At 38.7% G+C, this 27,014-nt stretch overlaps 1 protein-coding gene across 2 annotated transcripts in view; it reads right to left on the bottom strand.

Moving 5' to 3' along the window:
* Positions 1 to 25,783, bottom strand: part of MOK (MOK protein kinase) — a 110,309-nt gene extending 84,526 nt beyond the window's left edge. The window contains exon 1 of one of the 2 annotated variants that reach the window (XM_020971191.2): positions 25,414 to 25,783. In XM_020971191.2, coding sequence (XP_020826850.1) covers positions 25,414 to 25,420 — 7 coding nt within the window. In that variant the 5' untranslated portion in view covers positions 25,421 to 25,783. The remainder of the gene's footprint in view (positions 1 to 25,413) is intronic. The other variant, XM_020971190.2, reaches the window with a different exon arrangement.
* Positions 25,784 to 27,014: the final 1,231 nt, after the last annotated feature.

Here is a 27,014-nt window from a genome sequence, read left to right as displayed (position 1 = left end):
TCTTGGGCTGGAAATTTGTTTCACTCTGTCTTTTTGTGGGTTCTGCTGCTTCAGAATTTGTTTAGAGCCATTTTTAAATGAGTATTTCGAGGGGTTTGGAGGAGAGCTCAAGCAAGTCACTGCTTTCACTCCGCCATCGTGGCTCTGCCCCCCCACAATTGTGATTTTCTTCTGTATTCTGTCAGCAACACCAGGGTACACAGTAGTACTACCAGACAATACTGTGTTGGCATACAGATCTCCTTTTGGGGTATCAACATCATACATCATGACCGAATTGAAAGTGGTCTCATGAATAGTACATGATTTCATATCCAAAAAAGATGGCTGAGAGAGGGCCTCTGGACACCTGAACCTCTCACTGCCAAAGGTGATCACCTAACCATAAGGAAACTGATAGCTCTTCATGAGGGAAGAAAACAGCTCTCTGCCACTCAAAGTCCAGGCCCCTTAATAAAAGGATTTGTTCCGTGAAGTTTGGATTCAGTCAAAGGGCAACACTTGAGGACCTAGAGGGCCACGTGTGGCCTTGAGGCCACAGGTTCCCCACCTCCAGCCCAGGACAACATAGTACAGCTTCTCTTTGATCCCATGAACAACTTCCCTTTAAGCCATGGTAGTAAAGACAGTATCCTCTTTCTGTCAATATCTTCATGAGGTAATCTGTCAGGTTATGGTCAGCCAAGTCTAAATGAAAGATGGAATGGGAAAGGGCATAACCCTCACCGGTGGGCATAGTGTGGGTGACATACTGCTAGAGTTCATAATGAGACCAATGGTATGTACGATCTGAGGCATACACAGACAACACAGCCTGAATAGCAACATACATGACTGAGGTACTGAAGGTCTCAAACATGATGTGACATCTTCCCTCTGTTGGTTTTGGGATTTACAGAAGCTTCTGTAAGCAGAACAGGTTATTCCTTATGGGCTACATGAAGTTCTTTGTAGAAGGTAAGAGGCCAGATTTTCTCCATGTCACTCCAGCTGGTAACAATACCATGTTCCATAAGATACTTCAGAGTCAGGATGACTCTCTTACTCTGGGTCTCATCACCAACATAACGGTTCAACCCCATTGCCACTGACACCCTGGTGTCCTGGGCGTCTAACAATGGAGGGGAATATAGTCTGAGAAGCATCATCCCCAGTAAAGCCAGCTTTGCACATGCCAGAGCCACTGGAAATGACAAAAGCCATTTCTTCTTCCATTTTTGTTTAATCCAAGGCTGAGCTCTATTCTAGTTAGAGAAATTAGAATCAAGGGGAAGGGAAGGGAACAGAAAAGAGGGGGAACATCCAAAGCAGCCTCCTTGTGCTGCTGGCTACCACTGACTGGGATCCAAGACACTTTCTAAGACTAGAAGATGCAGAGAAAGTAGTGATCTGCATTGGTAGAGAAAGTTCTTCAGTAGCAGCTTCTTATACACCAATGAAATCACAGGTCTGGTTGACCAAAAAGAAGAAGAAGAAGAAAAAAAAGAATAGGTTTATGTAAAGAGAGAGAGAGAGAGAGAGAGAGAGAGAGAGAGAGAGAGAAGAAAAGGCAAGATCTTATGATCAAAAGAGGAGAATTTCAGAGTTCAATATTAATTGGTACAGTTTGAAGCAATATTGAAGTCTAAGGTGTGACCACCCCTGTAGCTGGCTGAGGGTAGAATGAACTTGTGTTGGGAATTGGGGAAGATGATAATCTGGGAAGCCAAGAGTTCAAGGTATATGTGCAAGAATAATAGCAAAGATGCCAAGTATGAGGACAGGGACTGGGGCAGAAAGACATTGATTTTAACTCTTGGAGCAAAAAGGGAGAATGACCGAGAGGCTAGTGGAGGAAAACAATAAGGATGTAGAACAGCATGACATAAAGATAACATATAGCAATTAAAGGTTTATAAAACATTTCATATGCATTGTCTCCTCTAATAAAATGTAAGTATCTTGAAGGCAGGGAATTTTTCGTTTTTTGTTTTTATAGGCCCAGTGTCTAGCATAGTTCTTGACACATAGTAGGTACATAATGAATATTCATTATCTCTTTTGATTCCCATCTACAGTGATGAAGACACTACAACTATTATCCCTATCTCATAGAGAAAGCTCCAGATGAGTTCCGTTCCCATGGTCATACAATTAGTAAATGTGGCAGGTGAGATTTATGTTCAAGTCAAGTCAAGCACTTATTTAGTACTTATTCTACTATACAGAGAGAGTAAACCTCAAAGGAGGAAAGACTTCTGAGTGAAAGTACTATATAAAGAGAGTGACAGTGGCAATAAAGCAACAGAATGCTAATTCCTCTGCCTGGACTGAAATGTCAAGGAGCATAAGGGAATGAACAACCAAGCACTAGAGGAGGTGGACAAAGATGAAGTATCATCCAAAGAAAGCCAGATTTCTATGAATGAAAAATGGAAGCGTTTGAGAAGAAATCAAGGATGAAGGGGAATTTGTTAACAACACAGCAGGTATTGCAGAGGGCACAGAGAAAGTTGAAGAATGAGGAGTACAGGAATTGGGGAGGGACAGAGATAAAAGTCTGAAGAGAGGTAGCAGGGAAAAGGGATTTTCACCTCAGCAGATGGTGACACTGAATCATGAATCACAAATACTAGGGGAGTAAAGGTTTGCTAATCATAGGAAAGAAAGTACCATTTAATTAGGTTTCTAGTTGTTCAGAAGAGTAGGGTTTAAGTGGTAAAAATACTAGACAGTATCTTCATCACAATCTTTGAAAGGGGCTGGGAAGATCAAAAGTCACAGTGGCCAGGAAGGTTGTAGAGTGAGTCTTCTGTTCCAAGCAGCATGTAGCCACTTCATTCCACTGCTCCTTTTTAACACAATCTCATTAAGGAACCAAGGCTATGAAAGCAGTTAGTAGTAACACTACATTTTCCACAGCACTGGCAGCCCTTACCTCCATGGGTCCTGAATAGTACAGATGAGGGCCCAGCTTTCTCTACACATTCAGCCCTCATCTTTCTCCTGAGCTCCAATACCAAATCTCCAAATCCATGTCGGACATCTCAACTTAAATATCCCATAGGAATCTCAAACTCAACATGCACAAAAAAAAATTCATTATCTCTAAACCTAACTGTCCTCTTACCTTCCCTCTTTCTCTTAAGGGCACGACCATTCTTCTAGTCATTCAGGTTTGCTATACAGGAGTCACTTCTCAACTCTACACTATCTCTCACCTCCCCCCACATGCAATCAGCCAGTAAGTTTTGTCAACTCCTCTTCTTCAACATCTTCTCTCTGTTGCTTAAAGAGGCCATCCAACCTCCGCAGTCTACACATAAAGAAACTGAGGCTCAGGGAGGCAATGTGATTTACCTAAAGGCACACAATTTGTAAATGTCCAAAGCAGGATTTGGACTCAAATCTTCAGATTCCAGAATCAATGTTTTTTCCATCGTACTATGATGTCCCAGCTACTGGGTAAAATAATCATGGAAATTGTTATCTAATCCCTTTAAAATGTGAATAAATTCCCTCTTCTTTATGATGTCTTTTAAAAGTTTGGCTTGGGGGCAGTCAGGAGGACCCGAGTTCAAATTCAGCCTCAGACCAAACATTTGATACTTACTAGCTGTGTGACCCCGGGAAATCACTTAACACCAATTGCCTTAAAAAAAAAAAAAGTTTGGCTTGATTACACTGGTCATTCTTAAAGTGAGGCACACCAGTAGTTTCTCATATTAAAACCTACATATGCTGATTTTCTAAGAGGTATTCAATTTGATAAAAATGTAATGTAATTACTGGCTAGGGCTTAAACAAAAGGAAGGAAATTTCACCAATCTGCACTTGTAGTCAAGAAGATCTTTCTTAGATACTTACAAACTCTTGTGCCCCTGGGCAAGTCCCTTAACCTCCGTCTGCCTCAGGCCCCTGTCTGTGAAATGGAGATGATAACAACAGCACCTACTTCCCAGGGATGTGGTGAGGATCAAATGAGATAATATTTGTACAGCACTTGGCAAGTCTTAAAATGCTATATAAATTCTAACTATTATTATTAGCTATTATTATGAAGGAAGAGGAAAGAATAAATAACAGCCCACATTATATGAAACTTTACATTTTGTAAGTGCTTACCATAACATCATAAGTTAGTAGTACATAAAAACCATTCCCATTTTTCAGATAGAGAAACCGAAGCTCAGAGGGACTAAGTAACTTGTCCATTCTCACAGCTGAGTGTGAGAAGTTGAAAGTGAACCTGCTTTTGACACTAAGTCTAATTCAAAGTCCACTATCCTACTTCTCTAAAAACAGGAAAAAGAAAACTTCAACATCAATCCCTAGATCAGGGGTGGGGAACCTGAGGCCTCGAGGCCACATGCAGCCCCCTAGGTCCTCAAGTGCAGCCCTATGACTGAATCCACACTTTATAAAAGGATTTGTTCTGTAAAACTTGGACTCAGTCAAAGGGCCGCACCCAAGGACCTAGAAGGCCACAGGTTCCCCATCCCTGCCCTAGATTCTTAGATCCACTACATAAAGAATGAATACATTTAAAGCAAAAACATTTAGAATAAGCTTACATGGTTTAGTAGTCAGGAAAACCTTGGTTCAAATCTTTCTTCCAGCATTTAAGAGTGTGAGCTGTATTAGGAGAAGCATATTGTGGGGGAAAATAGGAACCACAATTGTTCTGCAACATCCTGATCCCACAACCACTTGGTGGTCTAACATTAAAAAGTTCCAAACCCCTATGAAGGAGAAATATAATAGAACAAACCAGACAGACAACCCCAGCCAATGTTATAACAACTGAGATCCCGAAGTTTTGTCTAAAAGGATTTTTTCCACAATTATAAAAGTCTTTAATCACTTCCTCTTCTCTCCTGCCTTTGAAGAGGGAATGTTTTCTTATTCTGATAATAAATCCTGCTAGTTACATTCCAAGTACTCCCCTTTTGTCCTTTATTGTGCTCCCCCCCTTGTTTCTCTACCTCCTCTCTCTCTCCTGAGAAATGCTATATCTATCCTAATTTGCTGCAGAATGCTACCAGATTGGTTAAATACTCAAAGTGCATCTGAAAAATTATAAAATCAAAATCTAGTGAAAGGGAATTATGGGAAGATGGTGGACTAAGGAAGGAAACTACCTGACTCTCCTAAATTCCCCCACAAATAACTTAAAATAATGCCTCAAAGTACATTTTAGGTTGGCAGAAATAATTAAAAGTCAGGGTAATGTAGCCATCCAGCCTAAGACAACATGGGAGGATCCCTCAGGGGTGCTGGTCTGGCCAGACTGAAATGCAGATACCACCTGCTATCTGCAAACAGCAAGCCCTCCTGCGGGCAACTGTGTAGGCAGCAGTCTTAGCTTGGGAGCTTTTGCCCACATACTATGTGGGAGTTTGGCAGCTGATCAGGGGAAGACTGCAGGAGCCCTTTGCTGGTACTGGACACAAGGCCCAAGCAGGCTGACCCTCAATCCCTGGCTGTGGCTGCAGGCAAAGAGTAAGCACAATGGTGAGTGCAGTCGCAAAGGGGTGAGGACTCTGCTGGTTGTAGTCACTGGCAGAAGCACAAGAGTTCCTGATTTTGGTTCCAGGGCAGAGGAAAGAGCTGAAGCTTGCAGCTGCCAGAGAGACTACAGGAAACAAGAGCATTTGCAATGGCAGTGGTACTAGGGTTCCTGGTTGAGGCTCAGGGGAAGAAAAAAGTACCTGAGGTCACTTATAGATAAAGGTATGAGCCAGAGGAGCAGTGACACACCTGGCCTTGGATTATAGAACACTAGAAGAACCATGAGGTATAAAGACCTCCAGGCTAGTTCTGCTAAAATAGCAAGCAGAGAGCCAGGAGGCTAGTTGGGTCAGGAGGCGGTCCCCACCCCAGCCATTGGAACTTTCATCTCCCAGACAGTGAGGGGAATCAGTGTCTGAGAGGGGAAGATTGAGGGAACCTCTGCTGATAAGGGACACCAGGCCCAGCTGTGCTACCTAGACATGGCCCTGGGCAAGAAGGAATTATGAGTGAAGAAATAGTAGGGCAAGGATGCCCCTGGCTTTGGGCACTTACAGGAGGGCAGAGTTCTTAGTTTCAGTTCTAGGCCAGAGGGGAGAAATGAAAGAGGATCTGAGGCCAGAGGCACCATCCTTCATACCCGAGGACTAAAGGTGATTACAATAATAAGCTTCTACCAAAAAAAAAAATGAGCAAGTAAGGGAGAAAGAACCAAACTAGAGAAAGTTACTATGGGAATAGAGAAAACTGGAGTTGATCTTCAGAGGAGGATGCTGAAGCAAAAAAGGCCTCTCCTACCCCAAAGAGTAACAACAAATGGTTACCTGCCCAAAAAGAATTCATAGAAGAACTTTTAAAAGACTTTAAAAATCAAATGAGAGAGATGGAGGAAAAAAATTTCTTAAATAAGAACAACCCAAGAAAAACAAGATTATGAAAAGAAAGTCAACCAACTGGAAAAGGAGATCCAGAATCTTTTTTTTCTTTCTTTTTTTTAGGCAATTAGGATTAAGTGACTTGCCCAGGGTCACACAGCTAGTAAGTGTCAAGTGTTTGGTCTGAGGCCAGATTTAAACTCAGGTCCTCCTGATTTCAGGGCCGGTGCTCTATCTACTGTGCCACCCAGCTGCCTCAAGGTCCAGATTCTTAAGAAAATGACTTCTTGAAAATTGGAATTATGGAACAGAGGATTATAGGAAGATGGCAGAGGAGGTCAGAAAATTCCAAGCTCTCAAAATTTTCCCCCACAAAAGAGATAGTGCCTCAGGGTGAATATAGAATGTTAAAAACAAGTAAGAGTAGGGGTAGAACAGGGGTCCTCCTAGGACAATTGGAGAAGATCTGAAAAAAAAAATCCCAGGACCAGATTTGGTCCCTGTGAAGAATAAACACCTCCAGGTTAGGTCCTAGGTCCCCTTAAACAAAGAGCAAGCCCTGGGGTTAGCTAAACTGGGAGGCTATCTTGACCCCAGTCACAAGAACTTTTCCCCCCAGGACAGTAAGGGGAATGGGGCATCAACCTCTGCTGACAAGGGACACCAGACCCAGTTGTGCTGCAGGGATATGAGCAGGGAGTGGGGAGGGGGGCCCAAGGAGGAACAAGCACATGCCTGGTGAGTGCAGAAGTAGGGAAGCTGTAGGTCTAGGTTTAGGTTCCAAGACAGGGAACTGAAGGAGGATCTGAGGAGAGAAGCACCATCCCCCAATACCCCTGGGCTAGCGGTGATTACAAAAACTAAGCTATTACAAAAAAATTTTTTTTTTTAATGCAGAGGCAAAGGAGAAAGAATCCAACCACAGAGAGTTACTATGGGAATAGAGAAAACTGGTTTGTCTTCAGAGGAGGATACTAAAGCAAAGAAAACCCTCTTCTACCCCAAAGGGTAACATAACACCAAATGGTCACCTGACCAAAAAGAATTCATAGAAGAACTTTAAAAAGAACTCTAAAAATAAAAAAGAACTCATAAAAATAAAAAAGAACTTAAAAGAACTTCAAAAATCAAATGAGAGACTGAGGAAAAACTAAAAAAGTAAAAATAAAAAAAGAACAATGCAAGAAAAACAAGAATATTATGAAAAGAAAGTCAACCAAATAGAGAAGGAGATCTAGAATCTTAAGAAAGAAAATGACTCCTTGAAAATCAGAATTGGGCAAGGGGAAGCCAGTGAAGTTATAAGAGATCAAGAAATAATAGAACAAAATATAAAGAATGAAAAAATAGAAAAGAATGTGAAACATCCCATAAGAAAAACAACAGATCAAGAAGAGAAGGTATAAAAATAATCAGACTACTGAAAGCTATGACCAAAAAAAGAATCTTGATACAATAATACAAGAAATGATTAAAGAAAATTATTCTGAAGCATTGGAACAAGAGGGGAAAGTAGAAATAGAAAAAATCCACTGATTACCACCTGAAAGAGATCCTAAGAGGAAAACTCACAGGAATACTATAGTCAAATTCTGAAACTCCCAGTACGAGGATAAAATATTATGAGCAACAAGAAAAATATTTAAAATATTTTTAGAATATTTTAAAATATAAAAAAAATTTAAATATGGCAGTGCCACAATTAGAATCACACAAGACCTATCAGCAGTGACACTAAAAGACCAGAGGTCTTGGAATGCTATCTATCAAAGAGCAAAAGGAAAAAAAAAAAAAAGGGGCAGCTAGGTGGCCCAGTAGATAGAGCACTAGCCCTGGAGTCAGGAGAACCTGAGTTCAAATCTGGTCTCAGACCAGACACTTGACACTTACTAGCCATGGGACCCTGGGCAACTCACTTAACCCCAACTGCCTCACAAACAAAAAAAAAAGAAAAAGAAAAGGGGTTCTGGTGGAAAATATCATAATTAACATAATTCTTCTAAGCATACTGGAAAAAAAATGGACATTTAATGAACTGTCAAATTTTCAGGACTCTATTAAAAAAAACAGATCTTAATAGAAGATTTGACATAAACGAGGCAAGAAAAATATAATGTACAGACCAAAGACTAATTACAAGGAACTCAATAAGGACAGACTATTTACCTTTTATGTATATAAAATGCAAATCATATGTCTAAGATTGTTATTAGTAATTGGGTAGTTTGTAAGAAAGATTGGGGTAGACCTGAGTATGTGACTTTATTAAAAGTAAAATCATTTAGGAACAGCTAAAAAGAGTAATTATCTCATACAAATGGGGTGTGAGAGGAAGGACCTACACAGAGGAATTAGATGGGAGAGGAAGGCTGTTAGTTCTGGAAACCTACTTTCATGGGGAATGGGTTCAAGAGGGAACAATACATATACATCTAGAGGAGCATAAAAGTCTTCTAAATTCAGAAAGAAATAAAACGCCAAGGGGAAAGGGAGGAGAGAAGATAAGGAAGGGATCTCTAGAAGGGACAGTGAGGGAATAAGGGGGGAGAGTATAGAAGGGTGTTTAGATTTACAGGAATGGGAGGATAAGGGGGTAGGTTAAGTAACAGGAGGGCAAGGTAGAGGGTAAAAGTAATAAAGAAGAGGAGTTAGGAGGGTTAGGAAATAACAGACACACAAATATAAAAACAAAGAACAGAAGTGGAATTTGTTAGGTAAAGTGTATATATGTATGTATACCTATATACGAACTATGTATGTATAAGTATAGGTATATATCTATATATAAAAATATCCAAGCTTAATTGTAGCCTTCTGGGGAGCGGGGGAGAGAAAGGGGAGAGGAAGGAGTTAAAAAGAACAAATTAAAAAGTGCACAGCAGAGAACAAAAGAAAACTTACACGGGAGCAAAAAACAGACGGAATGCTGTCAACACAACACACAGTATTTATTATACAGGCTTTCTTGACATGGAAATTTATTGCTGCATATTTTGAATCCTCTCTTACATTCTGTTATACACGATCTGCTTCTTTTTCTTTTCTTATTTTGTTTCAATTTTTAGGTTTATAATATGTTTATTTTTCTTTTCTTATTGTGGATTTCAGTTCTGGTAATAAAAAAAGAAAGAAAAGAAAGGTAGAATTGGGCAAGGAGAAGCCAATGAAGTTATAAAAAAACAAGAAGTAATAAAACAATACATAAAGTATGAAAAAATAGAAGAGAATATGAAATATCTCATGAGAAAAACAACTGATATGAAGAACAGATGAAGAAGAAAAAACATAAGAATAATTGGCTACCTGAAAGCTATGATCAAAAAATAAAAAGAATCTTGATATAATAATACAAGAAATAATTAAAAATTAATTGGAAACTAATTTAATCTTAAAGAATGAGTAGACTAAAGAACAAGTCAATGAAATGATTAATCTTATTAAAAGAATGATGAGACAACATGTCAAAACTTATAGGATGCAGCAAAAGCAGTAATGAAAGGAAAATTTATATTTCTAAATACTTACATCAATAAAATGCCATATTTCACCACATACTCATTGCAGATTTTATGCCAAATTTTTTTGCAAAAAAGCAGGGTGTGACCATTATGTGAAGCTTTTTTTTTTAATTTTGCACTGGTTTTACTTGAAAATCATTTATTACTAAACAGTCTTTGGTGCAAGATTATGATGCACAGAATATTTGTGAATATATATTAAAATTGAATACTGACAAGGTACATGTGCTGAGATTTCTAGGCTTGTGGTTAATGCATGGCAGATAAATGCGTATCCATATGCCTTTGCTGAATACAATGCTGCTCTGTTTACCTTGTAAGCAGCGTGACTAACAGAATTATACCATATGACAATTATGTAATGAAAGGTTATAAACCAATTTGTGGACTGAAAAAACAGAGTGCAATGATTATGCGGTGAAATATGGTAGAGAAAGATAGATCAAAGAATTGAATATACAATTTAAAAACTAGAAAAAGAACAAATTAAAAATCCCCAAACACCTTGGAAATTCTGAAAATTGAAAGTGAGATTAATATAACTGAATGGGGTTAGGAGCCAAGATGGCAGAGTAAAAATCCCTCCAAATACCTGTAAAAAATGGCTCTAAACAAATTCTAGAGCAGCAGACGCCACAAAAAAGACAGAGTGAAACAAATTTCCAGCCCAAGACAACCTGGAAGGTTGGCAGGAAGGGTCTATTGCACTAGGCTGGGAGAGGAACACAGTTCAGCAAGGACCCCACAGAAAAAGACCACCAGGCCTCAGCAATTCCTGGAACAGACCTCAGGGGACTGAATCACAGCAGCTATGGTTTCCAGACTTCTCAACTCACAAAAAACTTAGAAGGTCAGTAGGAAAGGTCTACAACTGTGGTGAGAGAGGAACTCTGTCCAGCCCCAGTCTTGGCGCAGCCCTGGGGTGGTGGCTGCTTCCGGAACTCTCAACACTTTGCCCATGCTTGGATCTGGGTTGCAGTTCTGGGTGGTGGTCCTGGGGCAAGGAGAAGTGCTGGCATGGTGGAACTTGTGGTGGAGGTGAAGAGCGAATTGTCCTCATAGTTCCAAGGCAGAAAAGAGTGCCTGTGGTCAATCACAGACCAGAGCACAGGCCATGAAAGGAGTAAACACCTTGCCTTTGATCATATCACCTTGGAAGAACTGAAAATTTACAGATCCCTAGAATTATCTCTGAAAACAGCTGCACAAAACCCCTGAAGCTTGGGACAGTACATTCTCCACACTGGAAGCAGACCCCTACCTTAATAAAGAGTTTAAAAGTCAAATAATTAGCTGGGATCATGAGCAAACAGTGAAAAAAAAAGTCATACCATAGAATCTTACTTTGGTGACAAAGAAGATCAAAACATACAACCAGAAGAAGACAATAAAGTCAAAGCTCCTACATCCAAAGCCTCCAAGAAAAATATGAATCAGTCTCACGCCACAGAAGAGCTCAAAAAGAATTTTGAGAAGAGAAGTAGAGGAAAAACTGGGAAGAGAAATGAGAGTGATATAAAACAAGTCAACAGCTTGCTAAAGGAGACCCAAAAAAATACTGAAGAAAATAACACCTTAAAAATAGATTAACCCAAATGACAAAAAAGGTTAAAAAAGCCAATGAGGAAAAGAATGCCTTCAAAAGCAGAACTGCACAAATGGAAAAGGAAATCCAAAAGCTCACTGAAGAAAATACTTCCTTAAAAATTAGAATGGAGGGGGGCGGAGTCAAGATGGCAGAGTGCAAGCAGTGACTTGCTTGAGCTCTCCTCCAAACCCCTCCAAATACTCATAAAAAATAGCTCTAAACAAATTCTGAAGCAGCAGAACCCACAAAAAGAGTGAGTGAAACAAATTTCCAACCCAAGACAACCTGGATGATTGATCAGAAAGGTGTATCGCTGCCCGGCTGGGAGCGCAGCGCAGCACTGCTTGGGCGCGCAAGCCACAGCGAACCTGGAGCAGGCCTCAGAGGACTGAATCTCGGGCAGCTGTGGAGGTTTCCAGACTCCTCAATCCACGAATGCCAAAGACAACTTAGAAAGTCAGTGGGGAAAGTCTGTTTCTCTCGGTGCTGAGACGGGAAGGTGGGGTTTCAGCTCCATTCCCCAAGAGCATGGCGGGGTGGGGGGGTGAGGGGGGGGACCAGCTGCTTCCCGAGCTTCCGGCCCACAGACTGAGGGGGAATCCAGTGGCTGATAAGAGAGGGACTGCAGGGATCTCTTTGCCAGTGCTGAGGCAGGAATCTCTTGCTTTCCCCTTGTTTGGATCTGGGTCACAGTTCTGGGCAGCAGTGCTGGCGTGAGGAGGAACGCCGGCATGGTAGAGCTTGGAGTGGCTGTGGAGAGGAAGTCTTCCTCACAGTTACGGGACAGAAAGGAATACTTGTGGTCACAGGCCAGGAAAGGAGTAAACACCTCGCCCCTTATCATACCACCTTGGAAGAACTGAAAATTTACAGGTCCCTACAAGTATCTCTGAAAACAGCTACACAAACCCCCGATGCTTGGGACAGTACATTCTCCACATTGGAAGCAGACTCTTACCTTAACAAAGAGTTTAAAACTCAAGTAATTGGCTGGAATCATGAGCAAGCAGCGCAAAAAGAGTCAGACCATAGAATCTTTGGTGAAAAAGAAAATCAAAATATACAACCAGAAGAAGACAACAAAGTCAAAGCTCCTATATCCAAAGCCTCCAAGAAAAATATGAATCAGTCCCAGGCCTTGGAAGAGCTCATAAGGGATTTTGAGAAGCAAGTAAGGGAAGTAGAGGAAAAACTGAGAGTGATGCAAGAAAATCACGAAAAACAAGTCAACAGCCTGCTAAAGGAGAACCAAAAAAATACTGAAGAAAATAATACCTTAAAAAATAGCCTAGGGGCAGCTAGGTGGCACCAGCCCTGAAGTCAGGAGGACCGGAGTTCAAATGCGGCCTCAGACCAAACACTTGACGCTAACTAGCTGTGTGACCCTGGGCAAGTCACTTAACCCCAACTGCCTAAAAAAAGAAAAAAAAAATAGCCTAACCCAAATGGCAAAAGAGGTTCAAAAAGCCAATGAGGAGAAGAATGCCCTAAAAAGCAAAATCGGCCAGATGGAAAAGGAAGTCCAAAAGATTACTGAAGAAAATACTTCCTTAAAAATTAGAATAGAGCAATTGGAAGATAGTGACTTTATGAGAAATCACAACACAGTAGAACAAATCCAAAAGAATGAAACATTAGAAAACAATGTGAATTATCTCATTAGAAAAACAACTGACCTGGAAAATAGATCCAGGAGAGATAATTTAAAAATTATTGGACTGTCTGAAAGCCATGATCAAAAAAAGAGCCTAGACATCATCTTTCAAGAAATTATCAAGGCAAACTGCCCTGATATATTAGAAACAGAGGGCAAAATAGAAATTGAAAGAATCCACAGATGTCCTCCTGAAAGAGATTCCCAAAGGAAAACTCCTAGGAATATTGTAGCCAAATTCCAGAGTTCCCAGGTCAAGGAGAAAATATTACAAGCTGCCAGAAGGAAACAGTTCAAGTACTATGGAAACACAGTCAGGATAACACAAGATTTAGCAGCTTCTACATTAAAGGACCGCAGGGCATGGAATATAATATTCCGGAGGGCAAAGGAAATAGGATTACAACCAAGAATCACCTACCCAGCAAAACTGAGTATAATCCTTCAGGGGAAAAAATGGTCATTCAGTGAAATAGAGGACTTTCAAGCATTCTTGATGAAAAGACCAGAGCTGAATAGAAAATTTGACTTTCAAATACAGGACTCAAGTGGAACTTGAAGAGGTAACCAGGAAAGAGAAATCATAAGAGACTTATTAAGATTGAACTGTTTACATTCCTGCATGGAAACATGATATTTATAACTCATGAAAACTTTGTCAGTATTAGGGTAGTTGGAGGAAAAAAAATTATATGTATGTATATGTAGATAGATAGATAGAGGGCACAGGGTGAGTTGAAGATTAAGGGGTCATATCTGGAGAATAAAATTAAGGGATGAGAGAGGATTATACTCAGAGAAGAAGAAAGGGAGAGGCAGAATGGGGTAAACTATCTCACAAAAAAAAAAACAACAGAAAAGTATCTTACAGTGAAGGGGAAACAGGGGAAGGTGAGAGAGAATAAGTGAATCTTATTCTCATAGGATTTGGCTCAAGGAGGAAATAACAAACACATTCAATTGGGTATGGAAATCTGTCTTACCCTACAGGAAAATAGGGGGGAAAGGGGACAAGAGAGCAGGGGGATGATAGAGAGGAGGGCAGATTGGGAAAGGGGGTAATCAGAAATAAATACTTCTGAGGAGGGACAGGGTCAAAAGAAAGAATAGAATAAATGGGAGGGCAGGATAGGATTAAGGGAAATAGAGTTAGTTTTTCACAACATGTCTACTATGGATGTGTTTTGCATAACTGCACATATACAACCTATATTGAGTTGCTTGCCATTTCAATGAGGGTGGGTGGGGAGGGAGGAAGAGCGAAAATTTGAAACCTAAAGTTTTAAAAACATATGTTTAAAAAAAAATGTTTTCACATGCTACTGGGAAATAAGAAATACAGGAAATGGGGTACAGAAGTCTATCCTGCCCTACAGGAAAATAGAAGGGGAAGGGGATAAGAGAAGGGGAGAGAGATAGAAGAGAGCACAGACTAGGGGAAAGGATATTCAGAATGCATGCCATCTTGGGATGGGAGGAGGGGGGAGATGGGGTATAAATTTATAATTCAAAAACTTGTAGGAGTGAATGTTGAAAGCTAAAAATAAATTTATATTAAAAAAAAATTAGAAGGGAGCAAATGGAAGCTAGTGACTTTATGAGAAATCAAGACATTATAAAACAAAACCAAAAGAATGAAAAAATAGAAGACAATGTGAAATATCTCACTGGAAAAACAGCTGACTTGGAAAATAGATCCAGGAGAGATAATTTAAAAATTATTGAACTACCTGAAAGCCATGATCAAAAAAAGAGTCTAGACATCATCTTTCAAGAGATCATTCAGGAAAACTACCCTGATATTCTAGAACCGGAGGGAAAAACAGAAATTGAAAGAATCCACTGATCACCTCCTGAAAGAGATCCCCAAAGGAAAACTCCTAGGAATGTTATAGCCAAATTCCAGAGTCCCAGGTCAAGGAGAAAATACTGAAAGTAGACAGAAAGAAACACTTCAAGTATTATGGAAACACAATCAGGATAACACAAGATTTAGCAGCTTCTACATTAAGGGACCAGAGAGCTTGAAATATGATATTTTGTAGGTCAAAGGAGATAGAATTACAACCAAGAATCACCTACCTAGTAAAACTGAGTGTAATCCTTCAGAGAGAAAAACAGAAATTCATTGAAATAGAGGACTTTCAAGCATTCTTGATGAAAAGACCAGAGCTGAATAGAAAATTTGACTTTCAAATACAAGAGAAGCATGAAGAGGTAAACAGGAAAGAGAAATCATAAGGGACTTATTAAAGTTGAACTGTTTACATTCCTACATGGAAAGATGATATTTGTAACTCATGACACCTTTTTCAGTATTAGGGTAGTTGGAGGGAAAAAATATATGGATGGATGGATAGAGAGAGAGAGACAGACAGACAAAGAGAGAGCACAGGGTGAGTTGAAGATGAAGGGGTGAGATCTAAAAAATAAAATTAAGGGGTGAGAGAGGATTATACTGGGAGAAGGAGAAAGGGAGAGGTGGAATGGGGTAAATTATCTCACTTAAAACAAAGAAGAAAAAGCTTTTACAGTGGAGGGAAAGTGGGGGAAGGTGAGAGGGAATGAGTGAATCTTATTCTCATTAGATTTGGCTTAAGGAGGGAATAACATACACTCAATTGGGAATAGAAATCTATATTACCCTATAGAAAAAGAGGGTGGAAGGGGATAAGAGAGGAGGGGATGATAGAAGGGAGGGTAGATTGGGGGAGGAGTAATCAGAAGCAAACATTTTTGAGGAGGGACAAGGTCAAAGAAGAGAACAGAATAAATGGAGGGGTGGGATAGGATGAAGGGAAATATAGTTAGTTTTTCACAACAAAATAAAATAAAATAAAATGAGGGGGTTAGATTAGATGACCTCTAAGATCCCTTGCAGTTCTCTGATATATGATCTTTCCCATTTTACTTTCTTTAGGGTATCCGTCTTTTATTCAAAGTATACATTGGATGGGAAAGTCCAAATGTATCTCATTGCTACTGAGGACAAATCATGATAATGTTGTGAGATCTTTTCCATTTAACATTTATTTGTTGCTTTTCCAATTTTATCTCTAACTTTTATCCCCAGATGGATGATATTGCTTAGCTTGCCATGGATCAAGTACTTTGAGTCTTATTGTTTCCTCAATTTTTTTTTGTTGTTGATGTTGCTGCTACTGTTGTTGCTGTTGGCATTGCCATTTTGTGAAATGACATATTGTTTGTAATCTTCTGTTCTCCTACTTGATATTTTTAAAGGTGTTCTAAACCAGTGTTTATTTTAGCTGATCTATCTCCCTCTGTTTAGAATGAAAAACAAGTGTTTCTTTTTAAAAAAAACTGAATGCAGAAAAATTTAATTAATAAATAAAACTAGGAGTTAGAGTTATGAAAAAATTAATAAAATACATAAACTATCAGTTAATGTGATGTTTTAAAAGAGAGAAGAAAACTAAGTCACCAGTATTAAAAATGAAAAGGGGGAGTATATCACTAACAAGGATGAAATTAAAGCAATTATCAGGAGTTATTTTGCCCAATTACATGCCAATATATTTAACAATTTAAATGGAAGACTATTTACAAAAACATAAACTGCTTAGATTAACAGAAAGAGGAAACAGAATAGCTAAATAAATCTATTTTAGAAAAAGGAATTGAATGGGCCATAAATGATCTCCCTAAGAAAAAAGCATCAGGACCATATGGATTTACAAGTGAATCCTACCAAACAGTTAAAGATAAACTAATTATAATATTAAATAAATTATTTGGAATGATAGGCAAAGGATTTCTACCAAACTCCTTTTATGAAACAAATATGGTGCTGATACCTAAACCAGGAAGAGCAAAAACAGAGAAAATTATAGACCAATTTCACTAATGTATATTGATGCAAAAATCCTAAATAAAATACTAGTTAGGAGACTACAACAATTTTATTACAAAGATTATTCATTATGACCAATTGGTATTTATACCAGGAATTCAGGGCTTGTTTAATATAAGGAAAATTATTAACATAATTGATTATGTCAATAACAAAAGTAGCAAAAATCACATGACTATATCAATAGATGCAAAAAAAGAGCTTTTAACAAAACACTACATTCATTCCTATTAAAAAACACTTGAAAACATAGATATAAAATGGATTTCTTTCTTGAAGTGATAAAGCAATCAGCAAACATTATCTGTAATGGGAATAAGCTACTAGCATTCCCAATAAGATCAAGAGGAAATAATGATGCCCATTATAACCAATATTATTCAATATTGTACTAGAAGTGCTAGCAATAGCAATAAGAAAAATAAACTGAAGGATTCAGAATGGGCAATGAGGTAATAAAACTATCTGTTTTTGCAGACAATATGATGGTATACTTGGAAAAACCTACAGTCAACTAAAAAGCTAGTTGAAACAATTCATAATTTTAACAAAGTAACAGAATATAAAATAAACCCACAAAAACATCAGCATTTCTATATGTCACCAACAAAGCCCTGCAAGAAAAGATAGTAAGAGTTTATTTAAAATAACCATGAACACAGCAAAGGAGCTAAGACTACAACCAAGAATTCCCTATCCAGCAAAATTAAGCATAATACTTCAAGGGGAAAAAAAAAGAGTCATTCAGTGAAATAGAAGGATTTCAAAGTTCTCATAAGGAGAAGACCAGAAATGAACAAAAAATTGAGAAGCCTAAAAAGGTAAAAGAGGAAAAGAAAACAAGGGATTTGAAAGAGCTAAACTGTTTACCTCCCAAAATGGGAAGATGATACTTACAATTCTTAAAAATTGGACCACTAAAACCACCAAAAATTGTACAGCTAGAAGGAATATACATAGACAGAAGGCATAGGTATAAGGTGAATTTGAGGGAATGACAAAAAAAACAATTAAGTGATGAGAAAGAGGACTATACTGGGTGCAGAAGAAAGGGAGAGGTAGAACAGGGTAAATTATTTTTCATGAAGAGGGGCAAAAAACTTATTACAGTGGAGGAAAAGATGGGAGAGTAGGCAATGGGCATCACTTGAACCTTACTCTCACCAGTAGGAGTTTAAAGAGGGAATAACATACACAATAGGTTGAATATAGAAATCTATCTTACCCAATAGGGAAGTATGAGGGGAGGAGATTAAATAAGGAGGGGGGGGGAGCTTATAGAAGAGAGGGCAGATGGGGAGGGAGGTGGTAGATAGAAGCAAAACACTGTTGAGGAAAAAAAGGGTTAAAAGGAGAGAAAGGACAAACAGGAGGAAAAACAGAGGAAGAAATACACAGTAATCAATACTATGAATGGGAATGGGATGAACTCTCCTGAAAAGCAGAAGTGGATAACAGAGGGCATAAAAAACCAGAATCCTACAATACGGTTTACAAGAAACACACTTGAAGAAGAGAGACACACACAAAGTAAAGATAAGGGGCTGGAGCAGAATCTATTACGCTTCATCTGAAGTAAAAAAAAAGTAAGGGTAGCAATCCTGATGTCAATGTAAAAACAAAAATAGACCTAATTAAAAGAGATATGGAAGGAAACTACATCTTGCTAAAAAGCACCATAGACAATGAAGTAACATCAATACTAAACATAAATACACCAAGTGACATAGCATTCAAATTCTGAAAGGAGAAGTTAAGTAAGTTACAGGAAAAAAATAAGATATCAAAACTATACTAGTAGGGGACCTCAACTGTCTCCTCTCAGAACTTGATAAATCCAACCAAAAAATAAAGAAGAAAGAAACCTAGGACGTGAAAAGAATATTAGAAAGTTAAATATTACAGAACTTTGGAAAAAACTGAATGGGAGCAGAAAGAAAAATACCTTTTTCTAAGCAGCACATGGCACTTACACAAAAACTGACCATATATTAGGGCATAAAAACCTCAAAATCAAATGTAGAAAGGCAGAAATACTAAATGTATTCTTTTCAGGTCATAACGTAATAAAAATTACATTCAACAAAGGGCAGTGGAAAGATAGATTAAAAATTAATTGAAAACTAAGTAATCTAATCCTAAAGAATGAGTGGGTCAAAGAACAAATCATAGAAACAATCAATAATTTTATTAAAGAGAATGACAACAATGAGACAATATTCCAAAATTGATGGGGTGTTGTACAAAGTAGTACTTAGGGGAAAATTTATTTCTTCAAATTCTTACATAAACGAAATAGAGAAAGAGCAGACCAATGAATTGGGTATGCAACTTAAAAAAGAAAAACAACTAGAGAAAGAATAAATTAAAAATCCCCAATTGAGCACCAAACTGGAAATCCTGAAAATCAAAGGCAAAATTAATAAAAGTGAAAGGAAAAAAAACTATTGAGCTAAAAAATAAAACGAGGAGTGGGTTTTATGAAAAACCAGTAAGATAGATAAGCCATTGGTTAATTTGATTAAAAACAGAATGAATCAACAATGACAAGGGTATCAAAAATGACAAGGGTGAAATCATCATCAATGAAGAAGAAATTAAAGCAATCATTAGAGAATATTTTGCCCAACTATATGCCAATAAATGTGACAATCTGAGCAAAATCAATGAATATTTATGGAAATATGAATTACCTAGATCAGGAAATAGAATGCCTAAAAAATCCCATCTTAGAAAAAGAAATTGAACATGCCATTAATGAACTCCCTAAGAAAAAATTCCCAGGGCCAGATGGGTTTACAAGTGAATCCTACCAAACATTTAAAGAATAAATTCCAATACTATATAAACTATTTGGAAAAACAGACAAAGAAGGAGTCCTACCAAACCCCTTTTCTGACACAAATATGGTGCTGATACCTAAACCAGGAAGAGCTAAAGCAGAGAAAGAAAATTATAGGCCAATTTCCCTAATTAATATCAATGCAAAAATACTGAAAAAAATATTAGCAAGGCAATTACAGCAATATATCACAAGGGTTATACACCATCACCAGGTGGGATTTACACCAAGAATGCAGGATTGGTTCAATATTAGGAAAACTATCAACATAACTGACCATATCAATAACAAAACCAACAGAAATCATATATTATCTCAATAGATGCTGAAAAAATACAGCACCCAATCAAACATAGGAATAAAATGATAAGCAGTATCTGCCTAAAACTATCAGCAGGCATTATCTGTAATAAAGACAGGCTAGAAGCTAGAAGATCAAGAGTGAAGCAAGGATGCCCATTATCACCACTATTATTCAATATAATACTAGAAATGTTAGCTATAGCAATAAAAGAAGTAAAAGAAATCAAAGGAATTAGAATAGGCAACGAGGAAACAAAGCTATCACTCTGAAGATGATGGTATACTTAAAGAGCCCTAGAGAATCAGCTAAAAAATTACTAGAAATAACAACTTTGGCAAAGTTGCAGGATATAAAATAAACCCACAAAAATCATCAGCATTTCTATATATTACTAACAAAGCCCAGGAGCAAGAGATAGAAAGAGAAATTCCATTTAAAATAACTGCAGACAACATAAAATATTAGGGAGTCTACCTGCCAAGACAAACCAAAGAATTACATGAACACAATTATATAACACTTTTCACACAAATAAAGTCAGATCTAAACAATTGGAAAAATATCAATTGCTCATGGGTAGGCTAAGCCAATAAAATAAAAATGACAATTCTACCTAAGTTAGTTTACTTATTCAATGCCATTCCAATTAAACTACCAAAATTATTTTATACAGCTAGAAAAAAACAACAAAATTGATCTAGAAGAAGAAAAGATCAAGAATATCAAAGTAATTAATGAAAAAAAAATACAAAGGAAGGTGGCCTAACAATATCAGATCTCAAATCATATTATAAGGCAGTTATCATCAAAACTACCTGGTACTAGCTAAGAAATACAGGGACAGATCAGTGCAATAGATTAGGTACACAAGACACAGTAGTAAATGAACATAGTAATCTAGTGTTTGATAAACCCAAAGACACCAGCCTTTGGGAGAAGAACTCAATGTTTGATAAAAACTGGAAAACAGGGGCAGCTAGGTGGTGCAATGGATAGAGCACCGGTCCTGAAGTCAGGAGTACCGGAGTTAAAATCCAGCCTCAAACCAAAAACTTGACACTAGCTGTGTGACCTTGGGCAAGTCACTTAACCCCAACTGCCTAAAAAAAAAAAACCAACAAACTGGCAAACACCACAGCAGAAACTAGGTATGGACGAACATCTCACACCATATACCAAGATAAGGTCAAAATGAGTACCTGATTTAGACATAAAAGGTGACACCATAAGTATAGAAGAACAAATAATAGTCTACCTGTCAGATTTATGGAGAAGGGAAGAATTCATTATCAAACAAGAGATAGAAAGCATTACAAAATGTAAAATAGATAATTTTGATTATATTAAATTAAAAAGCCTTTGCACAAACAAAACTAATGCAATCAAGATTAGAAGGAAAGCAGAAAGCTGGGAAACAATCTTTATAGCAAGCATCTCTCATAAAAGCCTCATTCTTCAAATATATAGAGAACTGAGTCAAACTTATAAGAATGCAAGTCATTCTCCAATTGATAAATGGTCAAATGATGTGAACAGGTAGTTTTCAGATGAAGAAATCAAAGCTATAGGGCAGCTAGATGGCACAGCAGAGCACCAGCCCTGGATTCAGGAAGCCTTGAGTTCAAATCTGGCTTCAGACACTTGACACTTACTAGCTGTGTGACCTTGAGCAAGCCACTTCACCCCACTGCCTTACCAAAAAAGAAAAAAAAAATCAAAGCTATCTATAGTCATATGAAAAAATGCTCTAAATAACTTTTGATTGGAAAAATGCAAATTAAAACAACTCTGAGCTACCACCTCATACCTATCATATTGGCTAATATGACAAAAAAGGAAAATGATAACTGTTGGAGAGGATATGGGAAAACTGAGACATTAATACACTGTTGGTGGAGTTGTGAACTGATCCAACCATTCTGGAAAGCAATTTGGAATTATGCACAAAGGGCTATCAAACTGCATACCTTTTGATCCAGCAATACCACTACTAGGTCCATATCCCAAAGAGATCATAAAAAAGGAGAAAGGACCTACATGTGCAAAAATATTTATAGCAGTCCTTTTCATGGTGGCAAAATATTGGAAACTGATAGGATACCTTCAACTGGGGAATGACTGAACAAGTTGTGGTATATGTAATGGCATACTATTGTGCAATAAGAAATGATGAGCAGGCAGATTTCAGAAAAACCTGGACTTATATGAACTGATGTAAAGTGAAATGAGCAGAATCAGGAAAACCCTGTACCCAGTATCAGCAACACTGCGTGATGATCAACTATGAATAACTCAGCTCTTCTCAGCAACACAAAGATCCAAGACTAGTACAAAGGACTCAGGAAAGAAAATGCTATCCACATCCAGATAAAGAACTGATAAACTCTGAATGCAGATCTGCAGCATATTTTCTCATCTACTTTCTTCTTTTTTGTGTTTTTTTTCCTCTTGATCTTTCTTCTTTCATAACTGTGACTAACACGGAAATATGTTTTTCATGATAACACACGTATATCATATTATCCACTATTTTAGTAAAAAGGTAGGGGAGGAAGGGAGAGAGAAAAATTTGGAACTCAAAATCTTGTAAAAAATGAATGCTAAAAATTGTCTTGACATGAAATTGGGGGGAAAATAAAATCCAAAAAATCAGAAAAAATAATAAAAATAAAATAATCATAAACAATATATAAAATACCTGGGAGTGTATCTGCCAAAACAAACCCAGGAACTATATGCACATAATTATAAAACATTTTTATATAAATAAAGTCAGATTTAAATAACTGTAGAAATATTAATTGTTCATGGGCAGGCCGAGCCAATACAATAAAAATTACAATTGTACCTAAATTAATCTTCTTATCCAATGTCATTCCAATTAAATTACCAAAAAATTATTTTATTGAGCTAGAAAAAATAACAACAAAATTTATTTGGAAGAACTTAAGATCAAGATTATCAAAGCAACTGAAGACACAGCCAAGATGGCAGAGAAAAGGTAGGGATATGCCTGAGCTCTCCCCTAGACCCCTCCAAATACCTTTAATTAAAAGAATTATTCCCCAACATTAGCTTCCAGGAATAAGGTGATAGTCCCTCTGTACTCTGCCTTGGTCTGACCTTATCTGGATTATTGTGATCAGTTTGGAGCACTACAATTTTAAAAAGGCCTTGATAAGCTAGAGAGCATCCAAAGAAGGGCTATCAAGATGGCGAAGGACCCCAAGTTTATGCCATAGGAGAGGACAGGTTGAAAGGGATAGAGATGTATAGCCTGGCGAAAAGGAGACGACTCAAAGAGCATAAGATGCTTGATGTCAGGAAAAATTTCCTAATGCCTACACCTGTCCCAAAGTGGAATAGGCAGTCTTGAGAATTAGTAGGTATACCTTCACTAGAGATCTTCAAGCACAGCCTGGAGGAATACTTGTCCTTTATGTTATATATAGTAGGGACTCCTTACACTTACAGGCATATAAGATATATAAGATAGCTACTAAAGTCCTTTCCAACTCTAAAATCATGTGATTCTGTGATTCTCCCTGGGAGTCAGCTTCCTCATCTGTAAAATGGGGATAACAATGCCTATCTCACAAAGTTGTTCGAAAGCTAAAATTAGATAATATACATAAAGGACTTTATAAACCTTAAAGCACCATGCTAGTTATTGTGCTATCTGCATCATGACTTTTAATATATGCAAAATAATTTGTAAATGGCAAAGCATTATATAAACATCAGTTATTATTAGTATTATTATTAGACTTAATATTATAATATTGTTTTAATGAAAGGAGTTCCAGTACTATGGATCCACAAATTGTAACATAATCTCTATAATACCTCATTGTATTAAAGGGAAAGGATGTAAACAAGATACAACAAAGATAAAAACTACAGTCATTTCCCCTTTATGATTGAAGAAGGGAATGGTCTGACTTAATACTCAGGTTATATCATATACCTTGACAAATTTTCAAAGAACTGGATTGTGTTTTTCAAAGTGTAGATAGCACACTGACAACAATTTAATCTTAGTTTGATGATGCACCCTTCAGGACTTCTAGTGTGGCAAGGTAAACAGCAATTACATTTATTAAGTGCTATGAAAATAATTCTGCCTAGTTAAGCTTTCTGAATTGTTTGGATTCTGGATAGGATGGAGTAAACTACTCAAATATATTAAAATTCAACACCAGATTTTACTTTATTAAATGTTCACGATTAACATCTCTGTACGTTCCAAGAGCACTCTGTATAAATTTGCATAGAAACAAAAATGTCAAAGCTATAGACAGTTGTTTCTTCTCTAAAATGTATAAGTTGGTCTGATGCTCTTTCAACTACACAGAGTTTACCTCAAGTAAGAGCATTGCTCTCTTTCCTGAGCAGCAGAAGGGGAAATGGGGGTCACAGTGGGAAGAAATGAAGTTTGTGGTCTAGTGGAAAGGTGATTTTTAAGTTATCTTCCACCTCTAAAAGCCTATCATTTTACAAACGAAACAAAAAACCATCCCCAGCTTCTCCACCTTACCCTCTCAACTTGATCAAAATGCCAGCTCCAGTCCAAACTCAACCCTAAGCCCCCCAAGCATAACTGAACCTTGCTTGTCCCACCATCACAAAAGGGAGGGGGGGAGTCCAAAGTGTTTTATGAGAAGACTCGTTTTAAAGGGTCGTTCCTTTAACAAACAATGTCAGATGGGTAACTCGCAGGAGGCAGGAGCTCTATTGGATTTCACTCTCTATTTGCCTCCAGCACCAAGCACAGCACCCAGCAAAGAGTAGGCCTTAACAAACAGAAGCGTGTGGTGGGAAGAAGAGCCGCTCCCTAAGTCGGGGTCCCAATCACGGCTCTGCTATTTATTCACCACCACCGGCATTCCTGGACAGGTCATCCCCCCCCGACTCTCCCAGCCTCAGTTTCTTCATCTGCAATCTTACGATCCCACGATCAAGAAAAACGGAGTTGAACGAGAGTGATCTCGGAGTTCCTTCCAGCTCTAAATTTCATAAATTTGGGGATGGGTGAAGGTTGAATTAACCAGGACGTGTCATTAAGGCGCCCTCCCCGCCCCCCCCGCCTCCTCACCTGCTCCATGCCCCCTTTGACCCCAGCACCACCCCCCGCGGCTGGGCTCCCCCTCGGCTCAGATCTCCGGGAGGGTAGATACGGGACCCCCCGCCCCGCCCCGGCCTCCTGCCGCCCCGTGACCTCGGCCCAGCCAGCCCCCACCCCCCAGCCCGTCAGCTCCATTCACTCACTCTTCATCCTCAGCTCCGGCCGGTCCGGGCTGGGCCGGGTTGGGTTTGGCTGAGGTGGCCCAGAGACCACACGCCGATATGAGGCGGAGGCGGAGGTAGACAAGGGGAAGGGGGGAGGGAAAGATGGCTTCTCCACTCCCCGAGTCCCCTGAGGCAGAGTCCCCAGACGCGGACCCTCCGCTAAAGCCCCCTCGGTAGCGAGCCTCAGGGTCCGGCCGCCATGTTGTATCGCTGTCACCCTGGCAACCTCCAAGGCCCCAAGCTCCCATGGACTGGAGGGAGGGCGGAAGGGCGGATGCGCATGCGCGCACAAGCTTGGCGCTCACTCGATCCCGTCTTCCCCGCTGCTTCCTACCCCACGGCCGTCTACGCCTGACCTCATTGTGGCCCCTCCCAGCTCCAGCGCGCTCCCGGCTGCAGGACAGGCCGTCGGCTCCATGCCTTCCCCGTTGCTAGGCACCTGTTTCCCCAAGGCCTTCCTGGGTTTCTAGGTTCCCAGAATCGAAAAGTCGCTCTCCACGCCTCTCCCCAGGCCTTCGTAATTAGGGCCTCTTGGAGACCGTATTGTAGCTGCTCCGAGGCTCTGTGGGATACCTTTTATTAATTGATCACAATTCTCGTGCATCTCTCATAAATGTAATTAGCCAGGTCAGCCAGTCAATCTTTATGTCTTGTCATTCAGTCAGTCGGCCCTTAAGAAAATTAGCTCAAGAGGAGAAAGGACCTGAGAAGGTATTCATCCTCCTCATTGTGTGGATGAGCAAACTGAAGCCCAGAGAACTGCAGTGACAAACACAATCATACAGTAGGCGACAGAGCAGCGCTTTGACACTCAGGTCTTCTAAGTCACATAATTCATTAATGTATTTATTAATATATAAATATAAAGTACATGTAACATTGTACATATAATATATTCTTATGCATCTATGTACAGGGCAGAATAAGATGAAGTCCCTTGGGGAGCAGAGAAGGCGGGAGCACAAATAAATGGGCAGACGCTCAATTGTCAGGAATATGTGCCTGAATAAACAAGCCTGTGGAGAGCTTCATTCCGAAATTATTGACAAGTGGGGAGGAGGAGATGCATGAAAGGTGATGGTCCAGAGCTACTTTTATGACTGTTGTGAAGCTGTCATTTTCAATCCAGATAACCCCCTGACGATTTTCAAGCACTTTGAAGATAATAGTAGTTCAACAAACATCAATCTATTAGACAACTACCCCAGGTCCTGTCCTAGGTCAGGAGATGAATACAAAGATGAATGAGGCTTAGGCCATGCCCTCACCTTATTCAGTCTCAAAATAACCCTAAGAAAAATAATAACTATCCTATGAAGGAATTTCCTCCTCCCAATTTTCCTATTTCTTTTTTAGTAATATCATGCCAAGTTCAAAACCAACATCTACTGCTTCTCTATCCTTCATCCCAAGTCTCATTGGGCTATAATCAAAACCCTCATTATCTCATATCTTGATTTTTTTAAATTATCTAACTGAATTCCTTGCTTCTAGTTTCTTTCCCTTCCAAACTACACGACACATTTTCAAATTTTCTTAAAACATCAGTTTTCTCACTAGTCCCTTGCTCAAAATTTTTC

This window comes from Phascolarctos cinereus, unplaced genomic scaffold (genome assembly GCF_003287225.1).
Source record: "Phascolarctos cinereus isolate Bilbo 61053 unplaced genomic scaffold, phaCin_HiC Scaffold_2;HRSCAF=192, whole genome shotgun sequence".
In the NCBI taxonomy this organism is placed as follows: Eukaryota; Metazoa; Chordata; class Mammalia; order Diprotodontia; family Phascolarctidae; genus Phascolarctos; species Phascolarctos cinereus.
Note: the sequence above shows the minus strand (reverse complement) of the source record. Positions and strands in the feature narration are given on the sequence as shown.